Genomic DNA, 23,718 nt, shown 5'->3' on the forward strand with positions numbered 1-23,718 from the left:
GCATGGAAGAGGAAGACTGGTGTCCAGGCCAAACAGAGTGAATGGAGCACTATAGTAAATACGTGTGAAACCAAAGCACAAGAACACAGGCTTCCTCATTAAGTCCCACGCCTTACTAACATGCCTTTCATTTGAAACCTGCTTTATAATCTTCAAGTTCATGTCCAGCTGATAATTCTGTCCTTGTAACTGCTCTAGGAAGAGAGCATGGGGTGTGGTTCATATTTCATAGGAAAATATCAAGATGATACTTTGGAAGTGGCAGAAGTACATACTGTAAGCGATTCGTCGGGATGGGTCAGGACAGGATGGAACAGGAGTGGGTCAGGTATTCTGGCACTCGGGAGTCACAGAATACTCAGTGTTACACAGCTCAGGTGGAAAGATATCCTGGAGCTCGGGAGCCAAGGATACTGAGTGTTACACAGCTCAGGTAGAAAGGTATCCTGGAGCTCGGGAGCCAAGGACCACCACAGGTTGCAGTAAGCTTGGCAGCTTACAGCCTTGCCTCAGAGAAAGGCTTCTCCGGTGTGTCAGCTCCACTCCGGCAGGACAGGGTCTTCCAGCTGGGGATGTTCGCCTAGTGTAGCAGTTTTGCTCCGCAGGAGGTTTCTCGGGGAAGTTGCTACAGTTCAGCTCTGCTCCTGGAGAACGGAGAGCAGGGAGCCGGGAGCAGAGTGTAACAACTCCGCTCTGCTAAGGAAGGTTTCCCGGGCAAGTGTTACAGCGCTGCTCGCTCTGCTCTGCTCTGCTCTGCCCAGGGTTGCCTCTGCTTGCTCTGCTCTGCTCTGCCCAGGGTCGCCTCTGCTCTGTCGCCGCCGCAAAAGAAGATCTTCACCCGAAGCTCGTCCAAAGGGGTTTATTGGAAGACAGCTGGACCAGCCAAGCTGAACATACACAGGGTTTATATAGGGATTCCTGGGGTTGGGGAAGTTTTTCCAGAGTAGGGATTGGTCCGATTTCAGTGCTGAGCTCAGATTGGCTAGAGCTCTGCTCCGGGATTGGTTACTTTTTTACACAGGATTAGGGTCAGATTTGGCTCTGGTTTCAGGGCCAAAGTGTGTTTCTTTCTCTGGTCCTTTTTAGCCTTTTGGCTCCAATTTTAGGGCCAGGGTACATTTCTTTCACTGACTCTGATTCCAGGGACAAAATGTGTTCCTTTGGCACTGGTTTTAGGGTCAGGGTACATTTCTTTGGTTCTGGTTGCAGGGCCAAAGTGTGTTTCTTTGGCTCTGCTCAGGGTGTGTTTCTTTGACTGGTCCCTTTTCCCTACACATACAGTGAGAACTGTTGCTACTGCCCAAAATGACAGTCTTTTTTTCTAACTTAGAAGCTTTTCTATCATTCTGGCTTCAACAAATGTTTAGATTCTTTCTTGCTACTACCGGGAAACAGAAGAAGTATATGTGTTCCTGTCTTGGTTTCTTTTCCAGTTGCTGTGATAGATCACACAGTCAAAGCAATTTAGGGAAGAAAAGATTTATCTGGCTTACAATTCCGAGTTACAGTTCAATCATTGTGGGGAAACGAAGGCAGCAGGAACATAGGCAACTTTTACACTACAGCCACTGTCAGAAGCAAAGGGCAGGAAGTTAATGCGTGCACGCTTGTTTTCAGTTTTCTCCACCATTTACTGGGTGCAGAAGTTCCTGCCTAGGAAATGGTGCCAACCACAGGGGGTAGATCTTTTCACCATGATTAACAGAATTATCCCCAGAGACAGGCCCAGAAGCCAATCTATTCTAAAGTGTCCCTTGTTGAGACTTCAGGTGACTCTAGATGGTGTCAAGTTGACAATTAAAACCATCACAACCATGGCACTAGAAGAAACCATCCTGAGTGAGGTAACCCAGTCACAAAAAGAGAAACATGATATATACTCTCTCATTTGTGGATTTTAGACATAGATCTAGGGAGTGCCAGCCTACAATCCTACTGCTAGAGAGTCTGGGAAACAAAACCTTCATTCAATGGCTGATGGAAGCAGAGGCAGACTCCCACAGCTAAACACTGAGCTGAACTCAAGGAACCTAGTGACAGAGAGGGTGGACTGATGAGCAAAGGGGTTAAGACTGGGCTGGTTTAACCCCTAGAAACAGCTGACCTGACAAGGGGTAACTCTCGAATCCCAGACTGATGGCTGGGAATCCAGCATGGGACTGATCAAGACCCCCTGAATGTGGATGTCAGTGAGGAGGCCTAGGTAATCTATTGAGCCTTGGGTAGTAGATCAGTATTTATGCCTTGCATACAAATGGACTTTGGGTGCCCATCCCACAATGAGAGATGCACTTTCACCCTGGAATCTTGGGAGAGAGTCTAGATGTTGCCCTGGATGAAATGACAGACTATGGACACCCCATGGAGGGCCTCACCCTCCCTGGGAAATGAGGGGATAGTGGGGGAGGGGGTGGATGGGAGGGCGTGGGAGGAGGGGAGGAAAAGGGAAGGCACCTAGGATTGACATGTGAAGCAACCTTATTTCTAATTTAAATTTAAAAATTAAAAAAATGTTTCAGGGCCAATGATATGGCTCAGCAGAAAAAAAAATGTGAAAGTCTAAAACCTGAGTTTGATCCCCACTTAAATGTGGAAGGAAAGAACTCCACAAAATTGTCCTCTTATCTCCACAAGAACACCATAGCATGTGTGCACCCCCAACATACACAGCAAACACACACACACACACACACACACATACACACACACACACACACACAAAGAGAGATAATATATTTTTTCAATTTTTTTCGAGATCCTGAACTAAACTTAATACAAAGTGACTGTGGTAATTGATCTCTCATATGTATATTGCTTTGTCAAACATTCAGATTCCCTCTTTCCCTAAATATTTTGTCATTCCTATTTCAGAGGCAAAAATGGCTGTAGAGGAAAGATAATCAGTTAGCATAACATGTTAAAAAAAATAAGGAGCTAGATGTTGGGCCTTCCTGTTACCAGCAGTGCATGCTTAGTCATTTACTTTCCTGAGCCTCAGTTTCCTTTTCTGTTAAACTAACATGATAATAGAATATGCCCCTCATGAGGTTGTGACAATTAAAAGAATTACAGTCACTATAGCAGTATTATGTATTATCTTTGGTATTCTGTTTTATGTATGTGGTATTATGCACTTCAATGTTATTTTTCCTATAATTGTCACTTTTTAAAATACACTCATAATAGCCATTTTCATTTATAATTCCAGCTGTGTTAATATAGAGGAACTGTAAGAGAATGGTTTATCTTTTCTTCTCCCCATTGCTAAGCCACATTTTTTTTCTCTCGAGAGTAAAAGCCTGAGGTCTTCCAGTGACCTTCGGTGATAGATGCTATTAAATTCTCCTGCACCACTAAAGCTTTTTATTTTCTGATCCACCATGAGACATGATTGGAAACAATTTCCAATCTTCCCTATGCCAACCTGTGGGCTCCTGGAGTAGCCTCCACTTATTTCTCCTTTCTCTTCTAAGCTGCAAAGCCAAACTCTCGGTAAAGAATGGTTTTCAGGGAAGAGCATTGTATCACAGCCATTTGCCTCTTGTCCCTTTTAAACCAGGGTATTCTAAATGACAAATGAGAACCAGACCCTTGCCAAAAGGTGTACTTGGGGCGTCTCTCATTCTTTCTCTAAGTTCAACCCAACTTTTGAATCCTGAAGTTAGACTCCCTGATCTGCAGGAACCATCCTACTCCCAGAGGCCACATGTGTGGAGCAGAGTTCTCATGTTCTTCAAAAAGGCATCCAGGCCACTGGTTCAGCTTTTTTGTTTTAACAACTTTCCTGGTATCCACTTCAGTGGCAAGCAGGCGTGGAAAGCCATGGAAAGCAACTGGAAACAAAATAGACTGAGATGATTAAGCAATAAATGAAGTGACAAACCCGGTGCTCAGTCACCAGGGTTTTGTTTCATCACTCTAAAAGGAGAGGAGCTTAACTCCAAAGGGAAACCCTTGGTAGGATGAAAACATTTAAAGAGCTCCTACTGCCAACCAACACAGCAGTGAAAGGGAATAGCTGTGGAGCTGCCGGGTAGCCTACAAGTTTGCCTCATTTTGACACAGCCTTTGTCCAGCTTTACTCTCCCTTGCATAATATTCACTGTGGTATTATCTATTTGTTTTCTTTCTAAAAGAAATATAAAAGACAATTGTGATTCATAGTATTGATTCCTTAGGGGGGAGAAAGGCATTTAACTAAATAATGAAAATTAGGTCCAAAAGACACTAATGGAATATAACTGGGTACAGAACAAAAAGATATTGTCAACTCATTTCTTTTTCTTTCATTGTATTCACAAATGAAACCATCCCACAGCTAGACTAAGGTAGCCACTAAACAAACACAAGGCCAGTTCCAACTTCTGTGGATCTTCATTTGGGGTTTTACACTTTTCCTATCAATTATATTTTTCAGGTTTATCTACTATAAAAAAGAAACACTCTATGACAGAGTTAAAACTAGAACTACTTTTGAGGTACTGCCTCACCCCAGTCAAAATGAGTATCAAATGTTGGGAAGGATGTGGTAGGGGAGGAACCGTCCTTCACTGCTGGTGAGAGTGAAACAAATATAGCCATGATAGCAATCATTTGGAAGACCCACGAGAAAAATAAAAATAGCACTACCCTGTGACCCAGCTACTCACTCCTGGGCAGGTGCCCAGAGAGCTCCATATCCCACATGCTTAATTGCTGCTGTATTTTAAATACCACAAAAACGGAACCAGCATGTCCATCAACTGATGAATACATAATGCATGTGTATTATACATACAGCATAGAATATTATTCAGATATAAAGAAAACTAAATCATGAAATATACAGGAAAATGGATAGACAGAATGTACATTATTAAATGAAGTCACCCAAACCCAGAAAAATAAAAATTCACACATTCTTTCTCACATGTGGACCCCAGCGTGTAATGTGTACCTGTTCATACGTAAACTGTTGTTAAGCGTGGTGCAGTTTAACATTTAGAAAGGAAACCAAGAAAGGATAATATTAGATGATACAGAGGGACAGACTGCTGTCAAAAGGACACATGACTCATGAAAGAAGATACTGGTGTCAACAAATCTAGTTTCTAAGCAGAAGTTATGGTTAGTAAAATCTAGCTGTATTTTGATGAGGAAGTTAATTCATCTTGTTCATATTTCAGAATATATATTCAATTGTGCATCAATAGCTATGTTATCCAGGCTACATGAAGGAGAGCAAATGCAATTAATATCATATTTATCTTTTGAATTTAGAGGAATCTTCTATACTACCAATACATTAAAGCATATGTTTTTTCATGAAAATTACTTCAAACTACAAACTATTGTCTTAAAATAGTAACTTTTTCCCTCCAGAGTTAGATGTGATCCTAGAAAAGCAGTCTAAATATAGAAGGCATTAGATACATTTCTTCACAGCTTGAAACAATTCATCTGACCAGGCAGTGGTGCCACACACCTTGAATCTATGCACTCAGGAGGCAGGGGCACTGGATCTCTGTAAGTTTGAGACCAGCCTGGTCTACAAAGTTACACAGAGAAACTCTGTCTCAAACAAAGCAAAAACAAAACAAAACACTTCATCTCAAAGTTACCATTTAGATCACATGTACTTTTTTGTTTCCTACATCACAAATTTACTTTTTTCCTAGTGAACATATGGTCATAACACATTCAACTTGGAATTCATCTACACCCCCCCCGCAAAAAATACACAAATAGTCTATATTGAATACAGCAACATCAGATATGATTCTAACCATCAAAGAATTTTTGCCTCCTAAGAGGATAAGAGTAACTAGTTTGTGGCCAGCCAGGGCTAAATGAGACCTTTTCTGAAAACAATTGAAAAGCTAGCAGCATATCAATTCAGACAAGGCTCTGCGGTTCTGTTCGTTACACGGTGACTAGCAGCTTGTTTAGGTGTTATTGCTCCTAGAAACAAGCATGACTTCTCTTCTGACTCAGTTCACGTCATGCCCAAATGTGGTATTCATCCTTGAATGTTTTACTTAAATGTATTTGGAGGAGGGTCCTATTCATAAGCAGGAAAATAGTCCTTCTGTGTATGTTGATAAAGCAGAAAATAGCCATGGCCTTTAGCTAAAAGGGAAATTGTTTGTTTGTTTATTTTTTAATGATAGGCTTATTTCAGTATAGTGGATAGGTTTAATCTTACTTTCTGGAAAAGTATGAAACATACAATGCTGTGTGAACTTAAGTGGATGTATCAATTGAACACAGTTTCTACACATGTTTATCGCCAGTTTATAATATGTACTTCACATTAGCATCCTCCACAGCCAATAATATATATATATATATATTATTGACCTGAAGACTGTATGAAGTCAGGAGTTTTCATGAGCCAAGTGACTGTTCCTTTTTAACATTTGTATTGGCATGTAACCATTGTACATAGTGCTGGGGTTTCTTTCAAAGACAGTCTGTACTTTGGCAATATTCATACCACTTCCCTCTCTCTGTTTAGGACCCCTCTCCTCTTCCCCATACTTTCTTCCCCATCTCTCTTCTTTCTTTGCAACACACACACTCACACAAACATATGATTTTATATATATTTAAAGAATTTCAAGGCCCACAATATCACAAGCATGTGTTATTTGTTTTTCTCTGTCTTTTTCATTTCACTTAACATTATTTCCAGTTACACTCACTTTACAGAAGTTGGCATTATTTTACTTTTCTTTATGGCTTAGCAAGCTCCATTGGATATATTCATGGATTCTCTTTATTCACTCACCTGTTGATAGATCCTGAAGGCTGACTCCATAATTTGGTTACTATGAACAGTACCACAGTAATGGATACCAAAGTATCTCTGTGTTCTCAAAACTTAGAGACCTTAGTGCATACAAATGGAAATGGTACAGCTGTGTTATATGAAAGAACTGATTTTTACTTTCTTTGGAACCTCCCTTATGATTTCCATGGTGGTTACAGTCCCACCAACAGCATTTAAGATTACTTTGATCGAATTGGACTGAACCAAGCACTCTGAATATGGGAGCCAATTAGGAGGCCTGGGCAGTCTATGGGACTCGTAACAGTGGAGTCAGTGTTTATCTCTAGTGCACAAACGGACGTTGGGATTCCATTCCCTATGGAGGGATACTATTGCAGCCCAGATACACAAAAGAGGGCCTAGAACCTCCCCCAAATGATGTGAAGGACTTTGATTCCCCCCTCCCGTGGAAGGCCACCCTATCTTTTGGGAGTGGGTGGGGGGTTGGGGGTGGTGGGGAGCATGGGAGGATAGGAGGGTAAGGGAATGGGAGGATTGATATGTAAAATAAGATTATTTCTAAAATAAAGAAAAGCATAAAGTGAAAAAAAGATTACTTTGATGTACATTCTCACTGGAATTCGTTGCTTTGAAAAGTCCTTACCTATGCCTATGTGGTAGAGTGTTTGCCTTTAGTAGTATTAGAGTTTGGGGGCTTACATTAAGGTCTTTGATCCATTTTAATTGATTTTAGTGTGTAGTAAAAGTAAGTGCTCTGGCTTAGATTGTTCTCAGCACCTTTTGCTGAAGAGGGTACCTCCTCTCCACAGTATGTCTCAGGCTGCAGTTGTACTGTTTTACTTCCGGAGACTCTATTCTGTGTTCATCTTTTACCTGTTTTTAATGCCAATACCATGCTACTATGGCTCTGCAGTGTGACTTAAGTCAGGTCTGATGATACCTCTAGGGTTGTTTTTGCCCAGGATTGTTTCGGCTATCTATGATATTATCTGCTTCCAGATAAATTTTAGGATAGTGTTTAATAGTTCTATGAAGAATGGAGTTTTGCTTGCAATTGCATTGAGTCTGTAGATCACTATTCGAAATTTGACCAGTAAGAGGTCTCTCCATCTATTGTCTTCTTGATTTGTTTCCTAGTTTTAATTATTTCATTTTTAGTTAAAATAGAATTACATCATTTTCTCTCTTCCCTTTCCTTCCTCCAGCCTCTCCCAAGTACCTTCCCTCCAACCCCTCTCATTCCCACTCACTCTCAAATTAATAACCTTTTTTCCTTTATTATCGTTATATACATACATATCTATCTGCATGTATGCATTCACAAATATATAAATGCAATGTGCTGAATCCATATTCATTGTGTGCGGTTTATGGCTTCAGAGCTGAGCATTTTGTAGTGTATAGCCAGTAATGGAGTCACATCACTATAAGTTGCCTATAGTTCCTTGGATTACCCAATATCCATTAATCTTCCTTCACTAAGTTTTTTTGGGGGGGTTTCAAGACACGGTTTCTCTGTATTGTTTTGGAGGCTGCCCTGGAACTCGCTCTGTAGACCAGGCTGGCCTCGATCTCACAGAAATCCTCCTGCCTCTGCCTCCCGAGCACTGGGATTAAAGGCACTCGCTACCAACGCCCGGCTCCTTCACTAAGTTTTATCTTGCCTATCTTTTTGAAACCCCTGTAAATTATTTGTCTGATGTCATTTTCAACACATTTGTTGATACATAGTAAGATTGCTGATCTGTATGCTAAGTCTGTATTCTGTCTAGAAAGGTGGCTGACCTGTGTGCTAATTCTGTACTCTGTCTCTTTGCAGAAAGAGTTCATCAGTTTAAGATGTTCTAGTGGAGTCATTAGGGTCTTTTGTACGGGACTGTGTTATCTGTAATAAGGACCATTTGATTTTTTTCCTATGTATATCCCACTTACACTTTTCCTTCCTTATTTCTCTATCTAAGTCTTCACTAACTGAACTGAGCAAGAGAAAGTGAACATTTTTGTCTTGTTCCTGATTTCAGTGAAATGCTTTTACAGGTGTATTGTGTACAGCCTTTATTGTGTTGAGATATGTTCTTTCTATTCAATATTTAATTCAAGATTTTTATCATGAAATAATGTTCATCTTCATCAAAGGTCTTTTCTGCATCTATTATGATGATCACATGGTTTCTGTGTTTGAAACTATTAATGTGTTGTTTTACTTTTTTTTTGGTTTACAATGTTGAACCATCATGGTAAGCTAATGTAATCCTTTCAATTCTGGTGAATCTTTTGATGTAAAGTTGAATTCAGTTTATAAGAACCCTGCATAAAACCGAACTAGGCTCTCTGAATGTGGGTGACAGTTGGGGGGCTTTGGAAGTTTATGGGGCCAATAGTAGTGGACCAAGTATTTATCTCTATTGCATGAACTGGCTTTTTGGAGCCCCTTCTCTATGGAGTAATAACTTGCAGCCTAGATACATGGGCGGGGAGCGGGGAGAGACCTTTGTCCTGCATCAAATGACATGGCAGACTTTGTTGATTCCAGTAGGTCTCACCCTCTCTGAGGAGTGGATAGGGGTAGGGTGGGGAGGTGGGAGAGTGGGAGGAAGGAAGAGAGAGGGAGTTGGGATTGGTATGTGAAATAGGATTGTTTTAAAAATAACGTTGGTGGCACATGCCTTTAATCCCAGGACACAGAGGCAGGCGGTTCTCCGTGATTTCGAGGCCAGCCTGGTCTACAGAGCGAGTTCCAGGACAGCCTCCAAAACAATACAGAGAAACCCTGTTTCAAAAAGCCAAAATAATAATAATAATAAAATAAATTTTTAAAGGAATTTTGCTTTCATGTTTGACATGACTAGTGCTCTATAATAAATATTCTCTGTCTTCTTTCCCTTCTTGCCTCAAGCTCCTCTCTCTTCCTTCTTTCCTACCCTTCTTCCTGTCCTCTCCAGACTTGCCCCTCTGCCTTTTCCCATCTTTCTCCCTTTTCCTCCCCCTCTCTCCACTCCTTTCTTGGTGGCCTCTCATCTAGTTCTGATAACAGTATAATAGTGACTTCAAAAAATGAGTTTTACAGTGTTCCTCCCTTTATGTTTTATGAAGTAGTCTGTACAGCTATGATGTCAGATCTTCTTGAGGTCTGATAGAATTCAGTCATGAATCCCCCTGGGTCTCTCTTCTTTTTTTATGTGAGGATACTTTTTATTACAACTTCAGTCTTATTGCTTGCTATGAATCTGTTCAATTTGTTGGTACCTTCGTGGTTTATTTTACAGAGGTCTTCAGACTTATCAGGTCATGATTTTCAAACTATGCTCTAATAATGCTCCAAATTTTACTGTCTTTTATCTTCCTATCTATAATTTCATTAATTTGGCTCTTTTTGCTCTTTCTTTGGTTTAGTTTGGATAAGGGTTTGTAAGTCTTGTTTTATCTTTTCAAAGAATCAGTTCTTTGCGTTGTTCTTATTGCTTCCATAATTGCTTCCTTAATTGCTTTCTGCCGTGATCATCATTGTTTCTTTCTGTCTTATGGTTTGGGGGTATCATGATGGTGAATCATGAAACCCCTTGAGAGTTCTTGATTTCTAATGTAGGCATTTATAGTTGTAACTTCCCTCAGAGCAGCTTTCATTGCATCTCACATGTTCCCTCATGTTCTCTTTTCAATTTCATTCACTTAGAATAATTTTTCAGTTCTCTTGCTGAATTTTTTCAGTAACCCCTTCATCATTTAACAGTGTGTTATACAATGCCATACGTTTGTGTGTGTTCTTTACTTTCTCTTTGTGTAGATTTCCAGTTTTATCCACTGCTATTGGACAAAAGTGTGTCAATCTTTTATTTGTTATGATGCATTTCCCTTTGCATGTATTTGATGTTTCTGTGGTTTTCAATATCCTTTCTTTGTCCTGCATAGTTGCACTGTAATATGACTTGAGGAAGATTTTTTTCTGGGTCTTGTCTATTTGGTATCATAAATCCATCTCATATTTCTTTCTCTGGAATTAGAGAATTTTCTGCTGTGGTGTTATTGAATGTGTTTCTAGTTCTTTAGCTTGTACTTCTTCTATGATCATGATTTATAAATATAAATAAATAATGTTATATTAATTGTATCTTGTCCCATTCATACTTTCTTATTAATGTAGCCCTGTCATTTTCTGGATTTGTCCTCATTATATTCAAGCTTGTGTATTTTCTCCCACTCTATCCAATCTATTGGTGAGGCATTCCACAGAGTTATTTGACTTATTAAACTTTCTATTCTCAATATTTGCCTTAAATTTTTAAAATATTTCTCTTTCTTAGATTCCAGTTAACCCCTATATTGACTTCCTTTTTCAGTGAACTATTTGTGTTCTATTTAGATGCATTTAGAAATTCGAGTCCTATTTATTTTATTGAACATTCTTATGAGTATGTCTTTGAATTCTTTTTTATTTCTCCTAATTTTCTCCAATAATTGTGATTACTGCTTTATCAACATTCTAGAGGAATCATGCTGCATTGATGTCCATGTTTCTTGTATATCTGCATCGGTGCTTGTCCAACAAAATTTATGTCATTGTTGAATTTTTTAATCACCTGTATCATTTCCATGCAAGTATTTTTCATTATTCTAGTAGGACTTGGTTGCAGTAGGATGGGGTTTTCATTTGTCTGCAAGACTGTGACTAGAACTCACATGTTTGTGTGCTCAGGGAGTCAGGCTTGGTTCTCAGTATCAGTCCAAGAATAAAATACTATCTGCAGAAAAAGCCATAATCTGTGGATAGGCCTACTATGAAAATATAGTAATGAATTACTTTTTAAAGCAACACCTTCACACCCAGCAGTTTTGAGGGGTGTAAAAGAGAAAGGATAGTATGGTCTGATATATGTTACTAATGGTAGAACAGGAATAAAATAAAACCAGAAAATAGAATTAATGTGATAGAGAAAATACAAAAGGGAGGGCAACAAATAGAAGGGGAAATAATGAAGACCACAAGAGGCATGAAGAATGGAAAGGAAGAAGTAAGGAAATGTAGTTAGACAACTTAAAACAGAATCAGGGGCCCCAACACTCCAGCCTGGAAAGGTCTGTTAAAAGTAAGATAAGGAGAGAAGTAGAACAAAGCAGATATACTAAGTTGGCATTCGTTATAAATAAGGAAAGTATAAATGTGAAGGAAAGAAAGATCTGGGTGGGAGTGCAGAGCCTGTTTGGGGATGCTTGTCTTGTGCCAGCTCTACCACTACAGTCTCTGATGGAGCAGAACATCACAGTGCAGAGCACCTGTGCAAAGCCATCTCCGTCTGTCATTCGGGCTATACTCCCACCTGCCTAAACTCTGTAGGATTCTAACTCAGTGTTTCCCCTTTATCCAGAGGTATTCCACCAGCCAAATAGCAGAGTATAGCTAGGTGACTAATTAAGTGAGTAATTCAGGAAGAACTCACCTCTAGGGTCACTGAGCTGCTGAAATTGGATTCCTGTTGAGAAGAGAGGATTTTCCCTACACCTCTTTCTCCATGATTCATGAGTGCAATTGCCATGAACAATTTCTGTGCTCACTGTCTCCTCTCTTCTCTCTTCTTCTCCTCTTCCTCCTCCTCCTTCTTGTAGTGATATATTGATTATGATTTATTAAAACTCCACTAAGCATTCAGAAAAGCAAATCTATAGAGATCAGGCAGTGGTGACACACACCTTTAATCCCAGCAGCCAGAAGCTAGGAGGTGGTGGTACACACCTTTAATCCTAGGACTCAGGATTAAGAGTTAGATGGATCTCTATGAGTCCAAGATCACCCAGATCTGGACAAGAGTGAATTAGTCTAAAACAGAATTACAGCTCTTAATACCAGCATTAGGGAAGTATATAAGACAGAAGCAAGGTCTCAGTAGAGGCATTCATTCTCCAGCCACACTGAGGAGAGGCAGTAGTCTGAGAGTGAGAGTTCATGGGGACAGTATCAACCCATTCAGTCTGAGGTAGAGGTAAGAAGCTAGTGGACAGCTGTTTTGCTTTTCTGAATCCTCAGTCAAGTTTTAATGAATCATAAATAATATGTCACATACCTTCTTTTTCTTCTTCCTCTCTCCCTCATTCTCCCTCTTTTCTTTCCTCCATCACCCTCTCTTTCACCTTCTTTTCTTCCTCTGTTTAGCTCTTTTTCCTTTCCCCTGTTCCTCACCCTCTTCAAAATGTCTGTTACTAAAAGTATAGTACCGATTTTCTGAGACTTGTCTTAAGCTAGGATTCTGCCCTCTATAACTGTTCTCTCTCACTGATGAGCACCCCAGTTGGAGGTAATTCCTTTGGAATAGACCCTGGACTCTGTCCCCTTTTAATATCTGTAAATTTTTCTATTTGCTTTGCTACTATTATTTCTTCACTACCAACCACCTCTCACAATAACTGCAATCCAATTCATCTCAACCACAGCCTTGCCCCTCCACTCCTCCCAATGCTCCACTACACCTCTCCCCTTCCCCAGATCCACTGTTCCTTCCATTTTCCTTCATAAAAGAACAGGCCTTCCAGGGATATCAACAGAGCACAACACAGCAAGATTTAACAAGACTAGACACAAACCCTCATACCGAGGCTGGCATGATTTATCTGATTCATTCTTACAGTCTCTGAAAGTTTGGCTTTATTCCCATTTGATAGTGCAGAAAGGGCACTATAGAAGGTCATGTGAACTTTCAAGAGAGCATGCCTTATATATTCATATAATATTTAAAAATTGATGGGGTGGGTCTGGGAAAAATTGGGAAGGAATAATAGGAAGTCAATAAGATCAAAATGCCTTGTGTGAAATTCTCTTCAAAGAATGAATAAAATTATTAAATTAAAATAATAAAACATTTTAAGTACTGGCAAAGAAGTACTATTTTAAGTCATTAATAAGGAATTTCATAATATATAATATCCTTAAATTGACTCATAATTCCTTTTTTAAATTATAACTTTTGAATCCACATTGATTTTTAAACCTGTATCAATGTTTCACAAAAATTAGAATAAAAAGAAATGCATTTTTTGCTGATGAGAGTAATGTCTTAATGTATTATTGAAGGTAAAAGGAAAGGCACAGAGGGAAATGCCTTTCTGGCACATAGTTCTCTAAAATATAGGCTAAATATATAGCTGTATCATAATCAATAAAATAGAAATTATAGATGTGTAATTTTCTATTTTTCCCCTTTTAAAATTCTTAAACAGTTTTATTGAGATACAATGTGCATACCTCAACATTTTACTGTGCTTTTATAATTCAAAGAACATTTCTGTTTTGCAAAAAAAGCCCCATGCCTACCTTTCTATCCCCAGCCTTAGCCAGTGATGCATCTAGCTACGTTAAGTCTTGCCTTTCCTGGTACACAGTTTCTACAAGTTCGAATCACACTCAGTGTTTTTGTTTTCTACATATGTGATTATAAATCCTGTTGATGACATTAATTGTAGGTTGTTTGATGTGCAGTAGTTCCGTTCCCTCTCCTCCTTCTTTAATTTAGGATAATTTTCTAATGTCTCTGAATGCGTGCTCCAAACTCATCTACACATGTTGTTCACACTGTTTCTTGAACATGTACTCTATGGCCAGTGTCTGATTGGCCTGGGAAGTGTTTAGCAGGGAATATTGGAAAATGATGGTGAAAGAAATCTGATGCTTATACGTCTATAGTCTGATGGCTTTTTTACTTGTGTTCTTAGTTCTTGACGTTTTTTTCATGCCTTTAGATCGCCTCCATACATTTGCTTTGAGGACTAACTGTAAATGGAGTAGAGTGACTCCAGCATTTAGGCACAATCTGTTGGTATAGGCTATTTTGCTCTCAGTATAGGTATCTTGGACTTGCTTTTCTTTCTATTGTAGAAAAAAATTTATTGCTATAAATTCATTAAGTCATCCCAATTTGTAATAAATGTGATTTACTTAAACCCATATATTGCAAAAATGTTTCTGGTTTATTTATAAAGCCACTTCCTCCCTGATTAAAGAAAGCCAACTAAAGAAACTACTATGTTCTTCTATGCATTACATGCTACATGTTTAAAAATCTGTGCTATTTTCTTGGAAAAAAAAAACATTTGCCATTCCTGTGTTGCAGCCATTATAATTAAGATGTCTCTGCATAGATGGCCCTGTTTCAGTGTTCTTTGGAAAGTTTTAATAAAATGCTTTGTTCCTTGAAAGTTACTAAATTACAACTGAATGTAGTTAAAACTAAGTCCTTTTACATGTAGTTGAGACAGCATGTGTGGTGTGTGCTCACCATCACCCCTTCCAATGACCTGCTCCTGTTTCTTTAAGTCATACTGCTATTACTTCAGTCATCAAACCCTTTCTCTCTATCTGAAGTCATTCATTGCCACAGTTCTTAGCCATTGTTTTATGAAATGGAGTATTTATTTGTACTTTCTTCTGGACTTAAACTCCCCAGGAACTTAGAGAATAGTCTCTGTGGTTTAAGCATTAGTGATTTTGAAGTTCCTTCTCAACTTCTGTACTTGTTGAGTTTTACTTCTTTACTTAGTAGTACTGAGGTGTACTTGGGCAAGAAAATGAATAGCCACAAGTAACATTCAGCTTGTGGTATTGTCAGCCAGAGCCACAAGTGACACTCAGCTTGTGGTATTGTCAGTGACACAAACTAGGAAACCCAGCTCTCTGCTGCCACCTCAAAGACTGAGGCATTCTCTTGTCTCTCACAGATCTGACCTAGCAGTGTAGGAATAAATTATTGGCCTTGGCCCAGAAAAGAATTCAAGAACTATCAAGTTATGAAGCACAGTTGGGATTTAGCAAAGATATTTCAATCCAGATGTTAAGTGCGAAGGTTAAGAGAAAGAATGAAGCTTGGGGAAAGAACGAAGTATACCTGAGTGAGAGCACGGGCTTCTCAAGGGAAGGTTCTTTCCAATTGTCTTTATAGAAGCCACACATAGGGTACTGGTAGCTGCCATCGTCAAAGGGTTGCTCAGAGACTTAAGTGTGATCTCATAGTATTCCTGTGTGCTAGATAAGATCACATCTGGTCTTGAGTCACATGGGTTTCAGGGAAAATTAAGATGTTTCTACTATAAATGAAGGTTTGAGACTCCCAGAAAATGTCCAAGGAAAGGAATGAAACCCTACTCAGGGTCATATTCATTCAGGACTTAAGCCTGGATTGTTGCTATTTCAACGTAAGTTGCATGTGTGAAAGGCATATTGTCTCTGTTGACAACCTTCACAGCAAACATTGTACATTGCATTGGAATTCCTGCTTCTCAGCTGGTGAGAGGCAGCCATCAGAGTTTGGGATGAGGCGCTCCTCTCCTGTCACCTGTGCTCATCTTCGCCCTTGCCTTTCTATGCTGCTTCAATGTGGTGCTCAATCTGTAGGAGAACATTTGCTGAGTCCTTTGACCCCAAGAGCCCATTAAACTAAGATATACGTAAGGATAGGCAGAGTTAATATTCAGATAGGGGCTTAGGCAAAAGGAAGGACAAATACACATATACATTCCTTTTTCCTCCTTGCCCACTTCTATCTGAAATTAACCCTAATTCTTTTTTCTAGCGAATGGGGTTCTAGATAATAAAAATCATTATCATCTTCATCATCTCAAATTTTCACAGGTCTACTCAATCAGGCACAGGGGAAATAAAGAATGCAAAGTTTTAACTTTGATTTAAACAACATTGTTCATTAAATATAATTCATATTATAATATTGCCTTAGACTCATCAACTACAAATTGCTATCCTCACTTTGAAAGTTCAGACTGAAAAAATAAATTATAGTAAATCTTAAATGAATAGCATGCAATTATTCAAAACTTGCATACAGTATATTGCTTCTCATTGTATTTGTGGAATTCTAATAGGACCAGGATTATTTTGAGTGCATCACACAATAATATCAAATGGCTATTATAATTAAAAGGTATCTTAAATTTACTGGGAATTGAACCTGAGGATTCGCATATGCAAACACACTACCACTGAGGTATTTTCAGCTTTGAGAAAATTTGTAAAATATTTCCCCAACTAGGCTTTAATTTCTACTACTCATAAAAGTAAAATGCATTAATTCTATTAAATTTTTTGTTTTGTTTTTATTTAAATTAGAAACATGCATGCTTCAAATGCCAATCCCAGCTCCCCACCTCCCTTGTCCCACCACCAGACCCCCCTCACTTGCACCCAGGCCAATCCCTACATCATTCCCCAGGGAGGGTGAGGCCCTCCTTGGGGGGATCTCCAGATTCTGTCATTTCATCCAGGGCAGGACCTAGGCCCTTCCCCATATATCCAGGCTGAGAGAGCATCCCTCCATGTGGAATGTGCTCTCAAAGTTCATTTGTATGCCATGGTGAACACTAATCTACTACCCAAGGCCCAAGAGATTTCTGAGGCCTCCTCACTGACACTACATTCATGGAGTCTGGATCAGTCCCCTTTTGGCCTCTTAGCCATCAGTCTGGGGTTCAAGAGCTCCCCCTTGTCCGGTCAGCTGTCTTTGTGGGTTTCACCAGCACGGTCTTGACTGCTTTGCTCATTACTCCTCCATCTCTGTCACTGGGTTCCAGGGGGTCAGTTCAGTGTTTAGCTGTATCTGTCTCTAATTCCATCAGTCACTGGATGAAGGTTCTAGGATGTCCTTTAAGGTAGTCATCAACCTTATCATCAGGTAGGGGATATTAATGTAGTCTCTCCACTATTATTTAGTTTTCCAGTTGGTGTTATCCTTGTAGATCTCTGGAAATCTCACTAGTGTCAGCTCTCTCCTCAAATCTATAATGACTCCAACTATTATAGTATCTCTCAGCCTGATCTCCTCTATTCTTACCCCTACTCAAACTTCCTGCTCCCCTATATCTTCTTCTACCCTCCTCTTATCCCCCTCTCTTTTCCTGGTTCCCCCTCCCTAAGCAACTCAAAAGTTTTAAGGAAGTATTTACTAAAATTATACATAAATACTTGATTAAATTTTTACATAGTGTCTAAATTTAGCATACCCCATTAAACTCATATTTGTAAACATCCATCATAGTACCTCCATGTTGTTTTATATATAGCTAAAGGAAATCTATGTGTTTTTAGGATCACAATGATTCTACAGTAGTTTCTACTGTTGTCTTTGGCAAGAACTAGGTCTGGCTGCAGATAAGCAATTAGCCCAAGAGAAGAAAAAACTAAGAAGGGGCAGAATTAGAACCAAAACTTGTGGTTCTAAATGAGGACCTCTTTCCACCCTGTGCAGAAGTGAAAAACAATGTTATCAATAAAGAGAACAATGTCTAAATTATACATCTGAGCTGGATAGTGCTGTCTTTGTTTTCTGAATAAGACTACCTTTCTTTCTCTTTGGAATGTTCATTCCCTTTAAATTTTTATTTTTCTCACAACAGCCCATTTGTCATTCCATCTTCTTAGTCTGTCCACATTCCCTTTACAAGTCAGTTTCCCCATTTGTATTTTCTTATGAACTGCAACTAGATTCATTTGTGCCATACTAATCTATCATTTAAGGAGTTTCACAGACAGACAAAATAGAGAGTCTTTGGCTGTTACAGACATTTTCACAGTATTCACTTTTTCCCTTTAACGTGTCATGTAATGCAAACCCGACTGTCAAGTGTGTCCTCTCATTTCTTTCTGATGTATTAGGTCTTCTCAGACTGAATTGAGTACAATCATTGTGCACAGGCAAAACAATTAAAAATTTAGTAACACCACCACCATGACATCAGAAGTGCTGGTGCACAGCTTTAATCCCAGTACTCAGGAGGCAGAGGCAGGCAGATCTCTGTGAGTTCTAGGTCATCATCGTCTACAGACTGAGTTCCAAAACAGCCAGGACTACACACAGAAACACTGTCTGGAAAAAACAAACAAACAAAAAGCAAAGCAAAACAAACAAACAAAAACCAGAAACCTTCGCTAACCCTGTAGATGAAGCAGCGAAGGATTCAAAACTCAAGAATGGGCAAGCTATGCTTCAGCCAAGGCATGCTATGCTGTATCTCTGAAGCTTTCTTTGGGTCTGAATAATGCTGTTGAACACTGCTGTGAATTTTCACTGCTGGAGAACACTCAGTGATAACATTGACTACTGCTTACTTACTAACTTCATTGTGGCCCTTCCTTGTCTTACAGGTCTCTTGGTTGAATCTCTTGTAAGCATGAACACACACCTGCAGCCCATTTGAGAATTGAAAAAAAACACCTTGTTACATATGTATCTTTTTTAACTGGAGGCAGGAAAAGATTTGAAAATAAAGTGGATAATAACAGTTATGGCATATACATCTCCAGTCCCAATAGGGAACAGGGTCAATCACTATACTTAACTCTAAGAATGTTTGTGGATGAGGACTTTAAAGAGTATAAAATCCCAAGAGATCATATGATCATACTTTGCCAACAGCACATGAATTAGAATTTAAGAGGAAATTATATGTTTTAATGAAGACTATGCATTACACTCAGACTCATTTAAGTAAAATAAACATGAAATATATTTTTCCAATTCATATGGGCACAAAATTAATTTGGGATGTAGATAGTTGACACTCATATGACCCAGCACATTAAGATTAGAATTCCCCAAGCAGCAAAGTTTGTAAACTCAGTCCCTCTAGCAAGGATGACACCCTGTGTGCTTGCATGGTAGTTGGGATTCATTTATGTCCTGTATGTGTCTGTTAATTTGAGGACAATGGTGCAGTCTGGAATATTGTCTGTAGATTCTCACTCATATGCCCTTTCTGCCTGTCTTTAAGGTTCAGTTGAAAAGTGAAGAATCCAAAACATTCGCGATGAAGATTCTCAAGAAACGCCACATTGTGGACACGAGACAACAGGAACACATCCGCTCAGAGAAGCAGATCATGCAGGGGGCCCATTCTGACTTCATTGTGAGGTAAAGACATACCCCTAACAACGGATGTGCCAGCTCCAAAGGCCAAGTCAAGGCCAGTCCTCGCTTACACTGAGCATACCCTTAATGTATTTATTTCATGTTCACAAGGAAGGCTTGGGAAAATTGCATTTGATTTTCTAAAGATAAAACAGTTTGTCTCCATGTTAATTTTTAAAGAGAATCATATTCTCATATTCTCAAAGGAGGATTTTTCCCAAAAGAGACATCAACATTTCATTTTTGTCATAGCTCTGCAAATATCCTCATTGAACACAAGAGACAGAGAACGCAAGAAAATATTACCAAAATCAGTCTGTTTAGTGTTAATTTTCCGAAGGATTTATTTCTGTGTGTTTGTGGTGTATGAGTGTGTGTGTGTGTGTGTGTTTGCGTGTGTGTGTGTTCACATGTACTCATGAACATGCGATGTGTGTGCAGTTAAATGCACCATGTGTGGAAGCCAGAGATTGACGCCTGTGACTTCTTCAGCCACACTGCACCTTATTTTTTGAGACATGGTCTCTCACTGAACATGGAGCTCATTGATTTGGCTGGGCTGGCTGTCCAGTGAGCTCAAGGTTCTGCCTGTTTCCACCCCCAACACCGACTGGGCTTACAGATGGGTACAACCATGCCCAGATTTCATGGGGTAGTAAGGATCTGAACTCAGAGCCTCATGTTTACCTGGCAGGTACTTTTATCAGCTGAGCTATTTCCCCAGACCCAGTAAGTTACTTTTATGAAATGACAGCTACTCTGTCTACCTCAGTATTTTCTTAGCACTAGTAAGGTAACAATAAAGTTCTTATAGGCAAGATAAACTGTTATAATCAATTTGCCTGTAATACTCACAGAAAGTTAAGATACAAATTTAAGTTACTGTTTACTATTTATATTTATAAAATATGATATACTTTATGTCTATATACTTTGTGCTTATGACTACTAAGTCTTGCTAAGGCCAAATAGGAATTGATAGAGCCTCCAGAAACTCTCATGTGCACGTACTCATTATGACTAGCACAAGTCAGAAGCTTCTAGAGCTATACTTTGTGTTATCCAGGGGACACTGACTTCTTGTAGACTTCAGTGCCCATGTCTTATCACAAAATACCAAAGCTAGCAATCAAAACTCAAACACTGAAACATGAGTACTGGCTTTTATAAGAAGGGCATTGCAAATTATCTCTTTTATCTAGTTTGAAATTTTCAATACAATATTGTTAATCCTGCAAACTGAACCAGAACTAATTCCTTCCACCTCACTATAACTTTGTACTACAAATACGTGATACATGTGCTTAGTACCCTGTCTTAGCTATTAAGCAGCACATATAAGTGTTAAAACACCTTGTTGTAATCCATAATTATATATGTGTGTGTGTGTATCAATAAAATAACTCACCAAACTTTAAAAAATTAAAGATAATAATGTTCATACTTTTGTTTTCTTGTTTACCGTTCACAGGCTGTACAGGACATTTAAAGACAGCAAGTACTTGTACATGTTGATGGAAGCTTGCCTAGGTGGAGAGCTCTGGACTATTCTCAGGGATAGGTAGGAGATTTAAATCTTTTCTGTCGTGTTTTGGAAAACAGTGGCCCATAATGGTCTACAAGAGGAATCTGTCATTATCACAAATAAAATTATATTTACATTTTTATGTATGCTTGTATTTTTAAATGTAAACATGAGACAGCCAATAGCATATAGAATTTACTGTAAGTTATGTAAACCTTACCTTGTAACCACTGGTATGGGTTGAAACTACCTTAAAAATGGCCATTAGGAAAGTATGTCCACTCAGATCTTTGTGAGGTGTGATTGTCAGCTCTACTCTTCAAATTCCACACTGTGTGTTAACTTGGGGAGACCGAGAGCTGCATCATAACTACAGTCTGCATTACCTGTCACTTTAATTGCATCACTCGGTGTTCAGATGGTGACCCTATGTTACTTCTTCTCTCTATTTCATAGCTCTGTTTTGAAAACCAACGCAAGTTAACTACCTTGTCTATTAGGGGTTTCTGAGTTTAGGGGGAAAATTAATCCTCTTCTTTGCACTTTTTATGTAAACAATTGTATTTGCCCTTCTGCCCTTCCTCAGAAGGTAAAGCTTGGCTAGAGAGTACACATTTGTTTCTCTGAATTGTAACAATTCGTTCTCTTTATTTTTCATGTTATATACTTTTGTTGTTGTTGTTTTAAAGACAACTTTGTTTTCCTACAAATACTTTTTGGTTGTTTCCTATAAATGACCTACTGATGGTTCAGAACAAACAAATAAAAAACACCTAAGTGAGTTTGTTCACTTTTTCCTCTTGTGAAGGCCATGATAAGGACAATATTGCCCTGACGGTATACAAGAAGTACATATGAGATGATTGGAAATCAGAATATTGTGTGGCAAAATTCTTTATTAAAAGCACACTCATGCAACTTTAACTCACACACATGCACACACACACACACAAAATTGAGAATTAAGTTGATGATACACGTAGGCAAGCTGTGGGGACTGTTAAGACCTAAGCTAAATACTGATGTATTAATTATCCCCCATATTTCCCAGGTTTACTCTTTAGTAGTTATTATAATTTTTCATCTAGTTCATAAGACATTTTTCTTCAAAATTTTTATTTCATTCTATGGGATAAGACATATTTTATTTGATCCCCTCTAACATAAATAATTAATAACTTGAAACTTTAAAACTGTAATTAGCTAATGTAACAAATATGTATTAGTATTTATGTTATCAAATAGAATATAATAATGCATTAGTATGTTAATAAGACATAGGACATGCGTGACAATATGAGTATTTGATATACAATTTAATCTAGTAAGGCTGCATATTGATTGTTAGGTTTTTTATTTATTTGTTCATTTTGTTGCTGCTGGATAACATGTTTATTTCAGAAATCATGATTTTTCAAATCACACCACCTCAATTTCTCATCATATGTCTTTTGGATAGAGTTTAGGTCCTGGCCATTTTGTGGAGGGTTATTATTTAATTTCTTCTTTGGTAACTTAATAGATGGCACTGATTGAAAGTGTTCTAAAGAAATGAGTCAGTCTATCCAATAGCCTACCTACCCCATTTTACAATGGTCCATAAGCCTGCATATTACAACATACTTCAGATTTGTGTTCTCACTAATGACTGATGTCACTTATTAGTGGTGCCTGGCTCCATTTGATAGGAGATATTTTGTCTTTGTTACATTCTGACATCTCGGCATTCAGTTTCTGATAAGCTGAGTAAATGTTGTGATTTAATTTTAATTTCAGTTCATCAATTAATATATATAACCCTCTATTTCTATCAAATTGTCATTTCATGCTATTTAGCTAAAAAAGCAACTCCTAAAGAGCCTATTCCCATAGTTTGACATGAAATGATATAGCTGTCAACACGTAAGTTCTTTATTTCAAAGAGCTAAACAAAATGAATGATTTATTTATCTGAGCAACTCTCTCAACTGTTGTTAAAATAAGATTTCACTTCTATTTAGATCAAATTTATATTGCCACTATCAATTCTAATTGTTATTTTTCACTTTGAGTCACTCTAATGCTATGCTTTCTGACTGCTTTCAGTGGCCCTGATCAGTAGTGCAACAATGCACTACTGATACATTGTTGGCATGAAAAAACTTCTCAAAACTTTGAAACAAGGATTTCCTTGAGCCTTTAAAAGTGGTTACACATGTGCTTTTATGTGGGATATACTTGATATAGATTGTTGAAAGAATAAGAAACCAGCCTTCTAGGACCTTCTAAATTTGAAAATCCAGGATAGCTACTCCTGAAGAAAGAAAATAATCAATCTCTGAATTCAAACAAACCATGCAGTGTGAAGTCTTCTAAAACCCCAGTCATGTGCTGTTTTGATTAGCATTACTCTGGAATGTTCTATGTTCAGGCAGATTGAAGGCATATACAACATGGAATGTATATATACCTGCATATATTTATACATGTTTATTTTTAAATTAAAGCATTTATTTTCAAAGAATGATCTATTCTTAATAGCCAAA

At 38.5% G+C, this 23,718-nt stretch overlaps 1 protein-coding gene across 5 annotated transcripts in view; it reads left to right on the forward strand.

The window, feature by feature from the left end:
* Window positions 1-23,718, forward strand: part of Prkg1 (protein kinase cGMP-dependent 1) — a 1,145,204-nt gene that overhangs the window by 1,099,984 nt on the left and 21,502 nt on the right. For all 5 annotated transcript variants that reach the window (XM_040745627.1, XM_040745622.1, XM_040745633.1 and 2 more), the window contains 2 exons: window positions 19,532-19,671; window positions 21,140-21,229. In XM_040745627.1, coding sequence (XP_040601561.1) covers window positions 19,532-19,671; window positions 21,140-21,229 — 230 coding nt within the window. The remainder of the gene's footprint in view (window positions 1-19,531; window positions 19,672-21,139; window positions 21,230-23,718) is intronic.

The sequence above is a fragment of the Mesocricetus auratus genome, unplaced genomic scaffold (assembly GCF_017639785.1).
Source record: "Mesocricetus auratus isolate SY011 unplaced genomic scaffold, BCM_Maur_2.0 Super-Scaffold_4256, whole genome shotgun sequence".
NCBI lineage: Eukaryota > Metazoa > Chordata > Mammalia > Rodentia > Cricetidae > Mesocricetus > Mesocricetus auratus.